This window comes from Lutzomyia longipalpis, chromosome 1 (genome assembly GCF_024334085.1).
Source record: "Lutzomyia longipalpis isolate SR_M1_2022 chromosome 1, ASM2433408v1".
Taxonomy (NCBI): Eukaryota; Metazoa; Arthropoda; class Insecta; order Diptera; family Psychodidae; genus Lutzomyia; species Lutzomyia longipalpis.
In genome coordinates this window covers 29,596,910-29,609,412 of record NC_074707.1, presented here as the reverse complement: position 1 = coordinate 29,609,412, position 12,503 = coordinate 29,596,910, and the positions used below count along the sequence as shown (strand labels likewise).

The 12,503-nt window shown below is 42.8% G+C and overlaps 9 protein-coding genes across 9 annotated transcripts; 4 read left to right on the top strand and 5 right to left on the bottom strand.

The window, feature by feature from the left end:
* Positions 1–4: 4 nt before the first annotated feature.
* LOC129797736 (NADH-ubiquinone oxidoreductase subunit 8) lies at positions 5–967 on the bottom strand. Its single transcript, XM_055840570.1, has 2 exons — positions 794–967; positions 5–694 (listed from the first exon to the last, which is right to left on the bottom strand). The coding sequence occupies exons 1-2, from the start codon at positions 828–830 to the stop codon at positions 81–83; spliced, it is 651 nt and encodes a 216-aa protein (XP_055696545.1). The 5' UTR covers positions 831–967; the 3' UTR covers positions 5–80.
* A 37-nt stretch (positions 968–1,004) lies between these two features.
* LOC129797633 (uncharacterized) lies at positions 1,005–3,547 on the top strand. Its single transcript, XM_055840400.1, has 5 exons — positions 1,005–1,156; positions 1,244–1,353; positions 1,429–1,528; positions 1,594–1,756; positions 2,767–3,547. Exons 1-5 carry the CDS (start codon positions 1,131–1,133, stop codon positions 3,445–3,447), a joined length of 1,080 nt encoding a protein of 359 aa, XP_055696375.1. The 5' UTR covers positions 1,005–1,130; the 3' UTR covers positions 3,448–3,547.
* On the top strand, positions 1,774–2,719 carry LOC129797710 (phosphomannomutase-like). Its single transcript, XM_055840531.1, has one exon. It carries the CDS (start codon positions 1,920–1,922, stop codon positions 2,664–2,666), a length of 747 nt encoding a protein of 248 aa, XP_055696506.1. The 5' UTR covers positions 1,774–1,919; the 3' UTR covers positions 2,667–2,719.
* LOC129797793 (uncharacterized) lies at positions 3,338–3,972 on the bottom strand. The gene is made up of 3 exons (XM_055840638.1): positions 3,841–3,972; positions 3,603–3,782; positions 3,338–3,541 (listed from the first exon to the last, which is right to left on the bottom strand). The coding sequence occupies exons 1-3, from the start codon at positions 3,873–3,875 to the stop codon at positions 3,481–3,483; spliced, it is 276 nt and encodes a 91-aa protein (XP_055696613.1). The 5' UTR covers positions 3,876–3,972; the 3' UTR covers positions 3,338–3,480.
* A 593-nt stretch (positions 3,973–4,565) lies between these two features.
* On the bottom strand, positions 4,566–5,397 carry LOC129797753 (vacuolar protein sorting-associated protein 29). The gene is made up of 2 exons (XM_055840591.1): positions 5,214–5,397; positions 4,566–5,150 (listed from the first exon to the last, which is right to left on the bottom strand). Exons 1-2 carry the CDS (start codon positions 5,214–5,216, stop codon positions 4,605–4,607), a joined length of 549 nt encoding a protein of 182 aa, XP_055696566.1. The 5' UTR covers positions 5,217–5,397; the 3' UTR covers positions 4,566–4,604.
* A 255-nt stretch (positions 5,398–5,652) lies between these two features.
* Positions 5,653–6,279, top strand: LOC129797781 (proteasome maturation protein). Its single transcript, XM_055840624.1, has 2 exons — positions 5,653–5,743; positions 5,804–6,279. Exon 2 carries the CDS (start codon positions 5,809–5,811, stop codon positions 6,205–6,207), a length of 399 nt encoding a protein of 132 aa, XP_055696599.1. The 5' UTR covers positions 5,653–5,743; positions 5,804–5,808; the 3' UTR covers positions 6,208–6,279.
* Positions 6,198–6,826, bottom strand: LOC129797774 (39S ribosomal protein L20, mitochondrial). The gene is made up of 2 exons (XM_055840616.1): positions 6,672–6,826; positions 6,198–6,609 (listed from the first exon to the last, which is right to left on the bottom strand). Exons 1-2 carry the CDS (start codon positions 6,756–6,758, stop codon positions 6,250–6,252), a joined length of 447 nt encoding a protein of 148 aa, XP_055696591.1. The 5' UTR covers positions 6,759–6,826; the 3' UTR covers positions 6,198–6,249.
* A 486-nt stretch (positions 6,827–7,312) lies between these two features.
* Positions 7,313–8,749, top strand: LOC129797611 (aspartate aminotransferase, cytoplasmic-like). Its single transcript, XM_055840370.1, has one exon. It carries the CDS (start codon positions 7,313–7,315, stop codon positions 8,537–8,539), a length of 1,227 nt encoding a protein of 408 aa, XP_055696345.1. The 3' UTR covers positions 8,540–8,749.
* LOC129797461 (protein aubergine-like) lies at positions 8,587–12,378 on the bottom strand. Its single transcript, XM_055840063.1, has 4 exons — positions 12,247–12,378; positions 10,981–11,792; positions 10,736–10,916; positions 8,587–10,599 (listed from the first exon to the last, which is right to left on the bottom strand). The coding sequence occupies exons 2-4, from the start codon at positions 11,785–11,787 to the stop codon at positions 8,924–8,926; spliced, it is 2,664 nt and encodes an 887-aa protein (XP_055696038.1). The 5' UTR covers positions 11,788–11,792; positions 12,247–12,378; the 3' UTR covers positions 8,587–8,923.
* Between the last annotated feature and the right edge of the window lie 125 nt (positions 12,379–12,503).

Genomic DNA, 12,503 nt, shown 5'->3' with positions numbered 1-12,503 from the left:
AACATCTTTTTAGTGAATTTTATTTAAATAGTTAACAATCCAAACTACATACCACGGCATGAATTCTCCATAGACATGTCCTAGCGATAGAGATGATCAGCCTGGATATTAACGGCAATCTCCGATTCCCATTTATCACCATTCAGCAGGAGTTTCTCTTTGTTGTACAGCAACTCTTCGTGCGTTTCCGTGGAGAATTCAAAATTGGGGCCCTCGACAATTGCATCGACGGGGCATGCTTCCTGGCAAAAGCCACAGTAGATGCACTTTGTCATATCAATATCGTACCTTGTGGTTCGTCGACTTCCATCAGCACGTTCCTCAGCTTCAATGGTGATTGCCTGAGCCGGGCAGATTGCCTCACAGAGTTTGCATGCAATGCATCGTTCCTCTCCACTGGGGTAACGTCTCAGGGCGTGCTCACCGCGGAAACGTGGACTCAGCGGTCCCTTCTCGAAGGGATAATTAATTGTAGCTGGTTCCTTGAAGATGTGCGCCAGTGTGACACCCATTCCGCGTGCCAATTCAGTCCAGAACATTATCGAGGCTGCTCTCTCCGTGATATCCCCCCACTCCATGCTTGGTTCCTTATCATTTACAAACACATACTTTCCAGTTCCCTTCCCCGAAGCTGAGGGTGCCGGAAGGGATGAGCAGTGTCTCAATTGAGTTGCTGCACCCAAGAAGCGATGGCCTGAAGGGAAAAAATATTTATTTATTTTTTGCAGTCGCATTTTGGTGACATAACACTTAACCTCACAATGGATTTTCACTGATTTTCCCAAGAACTTACCACTTCTAGCCAAAGAATATATCTTCATGGCAGCCATGAATGTATTTTCTTTCAATTTCACTCCAAATGAAAGCGAAAAACTGGGATTTTATTCACAAATTAACTAAAAATTGATCAGAACTAACAAATTTACAATATTTCGGGGAAGAAACGTCAGAATTTCGGAGTCCGAAGAAATTTCGGAAAATTCGGATTCCCCGAAAGGTGTTTGTTTACCTTTTATGGCGCTCGAAAAACATTGAAAAAAAAACTCGATAAATTTTTTCCGTCCTGCACGATGAGATAAGAAAATCGGCAATGTAGTAAATAAATCGTGATTGCTGATAAATCCACCGCGATGGCGTTTCGAAGTATTTCCCTGAGGTAAAAAAAAGGTGTTACATACTTTTCCTTTCGAGATCCCCACCTTAAAAATTTTCTTTGGTCATTTTTTTTGTACACCTGGGACAGATCTGGAAGGAGATTTTTGGGAATCATCGCTCTGGCCATTGTCTTTTACAACGAATTCCTTGTCTACAAAATTCAATCACTAACATGGAAATCCATCCCATGCCAGAGCGGTACGATGCAGATTTCTCTGGAATTATTTTCAGCAGAATCATGAATCAAATTCACGGAGTTCCGTCTACTTTCAGGCAATTGCACGAGGATTCTCTTGGTAGCTGATCCTCAACTTATTGGCCAAACCTTCGATACATCCTTTTACAATCCCATTGCTATCTATGACTCCGACAGGTGAGCTAACAGAGAGATTAAAGAAAATTGCCTATGGTTCCTAATATTGAGGAAATTCATTGCAGATATCTTAAGAAAACATTCAGGGAAGTTCTAGATCACACTCGCCCTCATATTATTCCCTTCCTGGGAGATCTCTTTGATGAGGGCAGTGTGGCCACAAATGACGAATACTCAAGCTACTTAAGAAGATTTCATGACATTTTTCACACAGATTCCAGTATTATGGTGAGTAACGCAGCAAATGATAAGACCTCCCCACCCATAATTTTATTCCGCGGGAAAAGAAAGTTGCGATGTCAATTGTCTTGACAACTCGGGCAGGTCAAAGTTCAGTGTGGGTGTTGTTGTTGAAACTCAAAATTAATTCATTTAAAAGTAGAATTTGGTCATGAAGAGGGAAGATATTTTGTTACTTTTTGATGTGGACGGTACACTGACACCACCACGATCTGTGATAGATCCAACCATTGAATCATTCCTGTATGAGAGAATAAAACCCAAAGCTACCATTGGGATTGTCGGTGGAGCTGATTTGGAGAAAATGTTTGAGCAGTTAAACGGCAAAAAGATCCTTCAGGAGTTTGATTATGTCTTCCCTGAGAATGGGCTTGTTCAGATAAAGAATGGCCAGGAAGTTGGAAAGGAATCCCTCATTAGCCACTTGGGTGAGGCTACAATTCAGAGATTCATTAACTACGTCCTCCGCTACCTGGCTGACCTGGAAGTTCCAATCAAGAGAGGAACATTCCTTGAATTTCGCAATGGAATGATGAATATCTGCCCTGTTGGGCGTCAATGTAGCTGGAGTGAGAGGCAGCTCTTTGCCGAATACGACCGGAAGCATGGTGTGAGGGAGAAGATGATCCAATCGCTGCGTGAGGAGTTTGCAGATGTGGATCTAACGTACAGCATTGGAGGCCAAATAAGCTTTGACATCTTCCCACGAGGCTGGGATAAGACCTACTGCTTGAATTTTGTGGAAAAAGATGGAAATTTCAAGGAAATTCATTTCTTTGGTGACAAAACCGAACCTGGTGGGAATGATTATGAAATCTTCTCCGACTCCCGGACCATTGGGCACAAAGTACAAAGCCCCGAAGACACTAAACGCATTTTAGAAGAAATTCTCCTCTAAAACTGACCAAAACAAGCTTCCTACATTCCATAAATTCGAATAAAATAATTTTGTTGAATTTTAGTAAAATTTTAAATACAAGAATTGCTCAATTTTCCAGAAAATCTACGTACCTGGTGACAATGATATTGGCGGTGAGAACGGCGAGATTGTGACACCAACGAAGATTAATCGTTTTAGAAGCACCTTCCACACCCAACATACGTACTCCTGGCATAATTTAGTATTTTTCGAAGCGAATCGAATTACGCGTGAAATACCCCAGCCAGCTACACCTCCCGCACCCCCATACAGCCCCCAGAGAAGATTCGTACTGAGCCACATGTCCCTCCTGTTCTACAACGATGGCTTTCAGGAGCGCGTCCTGCAGTACGTACTGCCTCATGTAATTTTTACGGGGCACATGCATAGGTCGCTCTTCATTAGGAAGTCACTGAAATTGACGGAATTCACGCGAGCGCATCCCCTCAATGCCAATGCGGAGCGCTACATGGTGAATTCCTTTGATCTCAGGGAACCCGAGACGTTCCTCGAGATAATGGTGCCAACGTGCTCCTATCGCATGGGGGAGCGCAACATCGGCTTTGGGTACGCCGTTCTGGATGGTGATGACCTACTGTACACAGTTCTGTGGTCCGTTGATCGGTTCTCGCAGCTTTTCCTATACCTCATTTACCTCCTTGTATGCTTTATTATTCTCACCATGAAGCTTATTTTTACATGCTCAATTGTTGCCACGAGGAAGTTGCAGCGGCTCAGAATTACTTATACAAAAGTGTGATTGCCCCATATTCCCATCCATTTACAAATCCTCTTACTTCTTCCTCCGATAGACTGCTGTGGTATGAGAGTCATGTTTTTGAATAAAGCACGTCCTGCAATTGAAAATTTTCATTCATTTCACTGTTCCGGAAGTTGCTGTGAGCTAGAATTTACAGATCTTTGTAATCGAGTACAACAGTGGGCGGGTTGCTGTTTGGTTCGAGTTTTGCTGCTTGCTCTGAGAGAGCCACCAAAATTCCTGATGATTCGGGTGATGCAACTTTGCCCTTTGCCTCAATGCACAATCCCTGACCATTTGCCAGAAGACAGCCCTCCGTATTGGGGGTTTCCAAGCTGTATGAGGAGAAGGAAGTTTATTTTCAGATAATTTTCATCATGCATCCCTTCTTACATTTCCCTGCAGAACGTTTCCAAGTTGGAATCCATTGATCAATCTTATTTTAATGAGAAATTGAGGGCTGAAAAAATTAATCACTTGTTTACAAAGAAAATGAAATCAAACTAAAATTTAAGTGAATTATTTTTCATGAAATAAAATTGTTCTGAAAATTTCAATTAATATTTCATTGTTTCATTGAATTTGTTATTTGGGCTGTTTTTTGATAATTTTTCGTTCCCATGTTGAGTCTGATTTACCACATTTCCTAGAATCTCAATGTTCACTTTTCTAACTAAATAATTACTCTGATAAAACTTTTCCTCCTCAGCCACCTGCGCGGAAGACGCGCAAACTGCGTCGAAAGCTTTGGAAAATGTTGTTTTAATCAGGTTGGATCAAGACACAGGAAGTTTGCTGACGGTCTCGGAAAGAGTTCTCCCTCCTGAAGACTTTGTCTTCCACATCAGGCTCCTGCCGATAGCGGTTGCATTGTTTCTCATAGAATTGAAAGGATAAAACATCAATTTAACACGAAAACGGCCGACCGGACTGACGGAAAACATTTTTGGATCAGACATTTTTTTTTAATGTGGGACCCTAATTCGTGCTCATACCAAGTTAGAGCCCGATCGGACAACATTGCATTTTAGGTGGTACACAGAACCTATGCTATTCATTTCTTCGAAAGAATCACAGCTAAAACAAAAAGGATTAACGTCAGGTAATGACGAAAAACGTTAATTTTCCACAAAACTAAGAGCCTTTATTGGGAAATTTTAGTTTTTCTTATATTCGATACGCTCCACCTTTACTTCGTCCCCAATCAATTGGTAGACGTAGGTGACCACAGTAGCGCTCTGGATGTCCATGAGAACAAAGGAGGGGGTTGCTTTTGCACTGATAGCACTATAGGCACCAGTTGCAGAGCCTGGATTGATATAGAAGCGACTCTCATGCTCGTACGCCTCAAATTTGTGTGTATGCCCGGAAATGAGAATGTCCACATTGAGTTGCCTCTGCAGGAAAGCCAATGCCTCGGGGTCACCCCATGGCATAATTTTGTGCCCGTGCGTCAGGCCAATCCGAAACTGTCCAACAGTGACAACCTTGTGATCGGGATATGCGTGCCCATCGTCAAAATCCCCACGGACAATGTGAACATCACTTGCCAGTGTCTTTAGGTAATCATACGTGTCCCGGGTGCAGAGATTCCCCGTACACAGGATGTGATGAATCCGTCCGGGCACTAGAAGTTTCTTAAACTTGGCTGGAAGGGTACTGCATCGATGCGGAATGTGGAGATCCCCCAGCACCAGGACCAGCTGCACAATGCAAAGATTTATTAGCAACTGCCCCCAAACTCTTCACCCTTGAAATTTTCTCACCATTGCATCTACTGTGGATTGATCAGTTTTTCCCAGAACTCCGCTGATCCTTTTTTCCTCTCTTTACAAACTATGGAATTTGCAAATTGGGATGCAGCGAATTATTATGATTTTGAGAAAAATCGGAAATCGGTGGATTTTTTAGACTGAGGGTGTATATCGAGATTAGACAATAGATTTCAATAATTTCCTTGTCAAAGCTCTGTAATATTTCACCTGAGAAATATTTCAAGATAAATGTGAAATTTTGGAAAGAAAAGAAGAAAAAATGAATCGACAATGTAACAAAATCTTTTTTTTTTTTTGGGGCAATAAATCTTTTTTTTTTCTAATGAAGTGAAATTAGCAACTCACTAATAAAAACAATTCTTGCAAAATTTCATTGAATTGAAAATTTCATTTGGTAAACAATGAAACCCTAATTTCTAGTTCTTAGAACATCCGCTGGATACTAGAAGCGGCTCTGCCTACACTGTTGTCAAAAATTTTGTTGAAATTGTGCTGGTCATCCATTCCGGAAGGATAATATTGTAAATTTTTGCATTTTCCCCCTAAAATACATACGTTTAATTAATTCCATTTACTTGTAGCTACGATGGAAGCTTCTGTGAAAGTAATGCCTGGGATGAAGGACTCATTTGACGTGACTAAAGGCCATTTAGCACCACTGGACAAGAATTGCTCTGGGCAAATAAGTTTTGAGCATCCACTGAAGCTGTCCGAGGAGAAATACGAGGCCCACAGTAATAGTCTCAACATGAATATACTTCGCAATCGTGAGGGCATCCATGCACCCCTGAAGATGACCATGGAGATGCAGGCAGTGAAGAAAGTCGGCCGGTTGCCGTTCCTGCAATCGAGCAATGCCTCCCTGGATTCCCTAATTGGACGGGATCTTTGTCTCGATTTCACAGACTTCCTCAATTCGCCGGAATTCAGTGAAACTCTCCGTCAACCACATGCAGTGATGGAGAAATCTTTGGGTATTTTGTAAATCTCTATTTTCCTATACTTAATAAATTCATCCGGGAAGCTTCTACTTTAGCGTGCTTCTCGTAATTACTCCTGATGAAACGTCTTTGTTCTTTACGTCCGGAAGTTCATCAACAGTAGCCTTCTCTCGCGCAATTCGTGCAAGAGCTTCAAATGTTCTCGGCTCCCATGCAGCAAGTTCCGATAGGACTTTCTTATTTAGCAATATGTTGCATCTCTGCAGTGATTCCATGAAGGTGTAGAAAGAAATCCCATGCTGTTCACATCCGGCAGCAACTCTCGCTGACCACAGATCACTCATGTCGCGCTTCTTTAGCTCACGCCCTTTCGTAGCATACTGCAGTGCTCTGTGAACATTCCTGATGGCCAAGGAGTAGCAATTCCTCTTACGCCCCACAAAATGCTGCAGAGGATGGCATACATTGAGGTTAGGTTTAGTTGGGAAAATTCAATTTTCAGCCTTACCGCAGATAGTTTGAATATTTTCCTCTTCCTCCAGAACTCATCGGGACCGCGGGCTCGTATGAAATTAACAACTGTTGTGAAAACCATTGGGAAATGGAATTTTCTTGGATTTTTTGGTGGTCTCTTTTTGGTTTATTTACAAAAAAAATTGTAGTGTGAGTGGGTTGTTTTGAATTTTTCCGTTACTATTTTATGCCGAATCTCAAACTGCAGCAAATAAATTTTAATGTTTTTTAATTAACTAATTAATTAATTATAAGAATAAAACAACCTATTACAATCCCATGCTTCAGTCTTGTAAGAGAGAAGCATAAGATCATCCTTTACAATGCTTTTAGAATGTTTTTGAGCAACATGATCATGTTGCCGGCTGGATGGAGGGGATTTTTTGGCTACCATCCAAATTTAATATCACACAAAGCTTTTTTTCGACGTTTTTGTGGAGTTATTGTGTGTTGTGAGAAAAATTGTGTACGCAGTTTGTGAGAAAAATATTGTCAATTGATAAAATCTTCGATTTTGTTGATAACAACGCAGCAACGATTGCTCACGTTGTGCAGCAGCTGTTGCTGATTTGATAGGAGATCTTCTACAGCAAATAAATCGATAGAAGAGCGCGTAATTCAGAGATCTTCATTGCTATGACGAGTGCTTTTGATGATGTACAGCTGACGCCCCCAATTGAGGTGTTTGCCCTCACCAAGGCCTACAACGAGGATATCAATGACAAGAAGGTGAACCTGAGTATTGGAATTTATCGTACAGATGAAGGTAAACCCTGGGTGCTACCTGTGGTAGCAAGGATTGAGGCACAAATTGCTGGCAATGAAGCACTCAATCATGAATACCTCCCCGTGACTGGAGATGAGCAATTTACAAAGGTTGCTGTTGCGCATCTACTCGGTGAAGACTCTCCAGCAATCCGAGAGAATCGTGTAATAGGATGTCAGGCACTCTCTGGCACAGGAGCTCTCCGCTTAGGTGCTGAATTGTTAGCTCGTGTGATGCACAAGACAACCTATTGCGTTTCAATCCCAACATGGGACAATCATGATGACGTCTTCACCTCTGCTGGTTTCACGCACACCCATTGCTACAGGTACTGGCATTCAGCACGACGAGAGATTGATATTGATGGAATGCTTGAAGATTTGGTAGCAGCACCTGAAGGATCAGTTGTTAATCTACATGCTTGTGCCCACAATCCCACAGGATGTGATCCAACTCGTGAACAATGGAAGCGCATTGCTGATGTTTGTGAAGCCCGAAAGCTTTTCCCATTCTTTGATTCGGCATACCAGGGATTTGCCAGTGGAGATCCCATTGAGGATGCTTTTGCTGTTCGCTACTTTGTCTCACGGGGCTTTGAGATAATGTGTGCTCAGAGCTTTGTTAAGAACTTCGGACTCTACTCTGAGAGAGTTGGGAATTTAGCAATTGTCCTCGGGAATCCTACAAAATTACCAGCTGTTGTATCCCAACTATCGCTCCTTATTCGTGGAATGTACTCCAGTCCACCAGCCTTTGGGAGTCGCATTGTAGGAACAATTCTCAATGATCCGGAATTACGAGCAGAATGGATGCTTTGCATAAAGACAATGTCAGAGCGAATTATGCGAATGAGGAGGATGCTTTACGATCACTTGATTGCGCTCAAGACACCCGGAACGTGGAGTCACATCATTGATCAAATTGGTATGTTCTCCTACACGGGGCTCAGTGAAGAACAATCACAACGTCTTGCCAGGGAATTCCACATTTATCTCCCCAAATCTGGACGCATCTCCTTGTCTGGACTGAATGACCGGAACATGGAATATGTGGCCAAAGCTATTCATTACGTCATCACGACTACCACAACGCCATGATTTCTTTTTAAGTTAAAGACTTTTTGCTGTGATTGCAGGAAAAATCATTTTCTTGCTTTTAAAGAAAACTTTATTATTCAAATTCAACTTTATAACAAAAAAACAACTTTTGTCAAATTCAATTCAATTGAACATCGAATATTAATTCAATTTCATCGGGCAGAGTAGTCAGAGGTGTAAAAATTCATTATAATTTCATTTCAAAGTCAAGGAGGATCAAGTCAATACTTTTTTTTTTTTAATTAGTCAACTTTAGACTTAAAAATTCAGAAGATAGTCAAGAAAAAAGTCCAGAAAAAATGATAAAAAATAAAAAAAAAGATTGTCGTACTTTTTACGACGCGTGGAAATGATTGAAAAGTAAAAGAAAATCAATTTGGCAGCTTAGAGGAAGTAGAGCTGCCTCTCCAGGAGTGTATTCGGCTCCTGATGAATGTGCTGACCAACCAAAAGTGCCAGCTTCTGTGCATACTGGCACACGGCTGGGACCTTCACATTCCCACTCCAATTGTAGTAGAGATGCGTCATCTTGTACGTCCAAATTTGAATTTTATCCGGAGACAGGCCCGACTCATCGAAGATCACGTTGTAGCTTGTTGGGGAAATTGTCCCCTGGCGCGTGGCCTGAGACACGAGGAAGAAGTCAAAACGTTCCGGAAGTGTGATGACATCATCAACAACTGTACCCGGTGGGGGATTCTGCACTGAATTCCCCATCTTCCGGAAGAGACGCGTATTGATTCTCTTTGTAACCACAATGAATGTTAGTTTGGGCGTAGCCTCCTCGTAGGAGCTCTTAAGCTTCTCCCTCAACCTCGCAACCTCAATGTTGAGCACGTGATTCACATCACCCTCCCCAACGCCATCGCGATAGAAGAAAATACGCGCTGGTGGTTGCTTGTGGATCTGCTCGTACTGCTTGAGTGCCTTGAAGACATTCACAATGAGGAAGTTGCTCATTTCCTCACCGTACTTGTGGTGCGAGATTGCACTGTAGTACGTATTGCACTCCTTGATGTCCATCGTGGCTACAAATGCTCCGAATGTCTTGGATTTATCATTGGCATCGTAGGTCACGTCGAAGCCACACGTCATGACATTCTTCAGTGGCACCTTCACTGTCCACGGGGCATTTCCCAGCTTGCAATTCATCTGAATGGCCACCTTTCCCACCACACCACCGATAATCTTGTCATTGGACATCACTTTCGTCCACATAACTTGTGTCGGTACAGCCCTGTCCACGTAGGACTTCTTCTTGATGGCCGAATAGCGATCACCACGTTGATTTGGTACAACGCACAGGATGATCTGCGTTGAATCATTGCACGCCTTCTCAATGGCATTCACATAGGACGTTGCACGATCATCGGGAATACGCAGAAAATTCGGCTGAGCCAGCTGAAAGCCCATCTTCCCGGCTGTACTTGTTAGCAAAGAGGAGAACTTCATTGTGAGCGAATGATCCCTATCGGGGCAAATGATGTGCCAATTGGAGACACGATCCGCCTCGAACATACGATTCTTCTTCAGTGTGAACGTCCAATCGGCATCATTGTTTGGCAATTCGCTGCGATCATTGCCAAACTTGATCTCCTCACGTGGCAGTACACGTCCGGGGAACTCAACAAGTTGCTTATCCAAGGCCATGTCCCAATTCTTCATCACCGTCTTGGCTTTCTCCTCATTCTGGATTCTGCGATTGAGATCGAGGAAACGCTTAATACGCATATCCGGTCCAATGCGCGTATGCTGCGCCATGTCCCGCATTAGCCTGAAGTCATTGCGCATGTGATCCGTCAATCCCGTAAGGCGGCACAGTTCAGGGATCAAATTCAACACCTCCGGACGTCCAGCTTTGATGTCTCGGGCCTTTGCACGCGACACAAGGAGTGGTTGACGTTGGTCCCGAATGGTAATGTTGTAGCGATCACGGAAGTACTGCATGAAGGTAATCTTCTCACCGCCTTTCTTCTCAAACTCCGACAACGGAGTCAGGCTGAAGTCCACATCATCAATGCGGTATGTTAGATTGTTGTACTCCGTCACCACCATTTGTCCTGTAATTTGAAGGATAAGAGGAAAATTTAATAAAATCTGCACATTTTCATTAAAAAAAAAAAACGTTTTCTTTGAATTCTAGACAAGTATTTTAAAAAAGAATTTTCAAAATAAATTTCATTCAGAACTTCTTACCAATCAAGAGCTTCTTGATGCCATCAACATCCTTGGCGAGTTCCTGCATGGCATTGTAGCAACTCTCCATGCGGATCACTTTGTGTGTGACTTCAGCGCAAATCAGAATATCCGCCTCGTGCTGACGGATCGACGTGGAAAATCCCGGCCAGACCTGAAGCTTGTGCTCACGAATATCAATCTGAAAGCCAAAAAAAAAATCTTTTTATTAAAAATTCTGCTCAATGAAACTTCTGAATTTTCACCTTTTGCTGAGCATCGAAATACTTTGTCCCCTTTGGACCATACGCCCGCTGCAGATTGAGACTCTCAATGGTGTTGCGCATAATGAGATTGAGGAGATGCGTGTAGGTGCCATCAGTTGGCAAGAGATCCCCAACAAGACGAATGGTGATCTGCACACTCTCATCTCGATCGTTTATATCCATGAGAACCATTGGATCATGTTGGAATTTGAATGGTGAAAAGATCATTGTTCCGTCGAATTGGAAGGCACCCAGACGTTCCATCTGGCGACGCATGATACCCTTCCTGTGACCCAAGAGCTCAATATCCGGTGTGAAATCCACGCGATATTTGTAGATATTCCAATTTGGCTTCTTCAGCACGCGGAAGTAGTTGGCAACGATGGCAATCACCTCTCCCGTCTCGCCCCTCTTTGAATTCATCGATACCGGGCGTGTTACAACGATATCCGTTATGGCGCGATTACCACGACGGGCACCACGTGACAGATCACTAGTACGTCCCCCTTCAGCGCCTGCCGCCGGCCTGGGCACACCGTGGATAGACGCACGTCCCGCAGTGAGTGGAATAACAGGTACACCGGGACGCACGAGTGGGGCTGCTGGTCCACTTGGCCTAACAGTGAAGGCTGGATCAGTCCATGGACCACGCTGAGCAACAACTCCACTCCCAGCCCCACGTGTGGGGTCGCGGCGCCCATTGCCATTGTCATCCGCCGCCTGGCTTGGACCAGGAGTCTCCGTAACTGCCCCACGCCCTCGGCCACGGGCTCGTCCTGACATCAATTGTGGTAGCTTATCGGTCATTTTGTCTGAAGGGAAACAAGACGGGAACCATTGAAGAAATCCAATTTGAGAAATTCAATGAAATAACTGGTTTTCCAGTTTTTTTTCCTTCCGGACAAAAATATTTTGCGACGCAATTTCTCTATAGGGCGGAAACACGTGCTTCGATTCAAAAATTCCCGGACATTCATTGAGAAAACCATAAATTGGAGCACCCTGTACCCCCGAGGGGTAAACCTTTTTCCCAGAATTCGATTTTCTCCAATACCCCTTGAATATTTCACTTATTTCATGGAAAAATTGCAAATTTTCACAAATTACATGTGACCGCCATATTTGAAAATTCACCTTCGCAAAGAAAATTTCTCAATTTCATGGAAAATGCATATTTTAGAGCATGTCGCGTGTAAATTGATATTCATGGATTGATTTTATGCAATTTTCATAAGTTAGACGAGGAAAATTCATTGGAAAACTTACCAAATAGCCTGCTGCGAGCACTTTTCACAGAACCACGAAGTCAGAGAAAATCGAATGGTGGAAAAACTTGTTCGATTCTTGTTCGTACAAGAACCGTTAGATGGCACTTTCAGAAAAGTGGCGGTTAAAAATCAATCTCTGTAGCAAAAACATAAATTATGGTGAATTAAATCGAGTAAAATGATGAAATATTAGTGAGCTTGTTAAAAAAAAGTTAAAAAAAAATAGAACAATACATAAAAATGGCGGAAAAAATA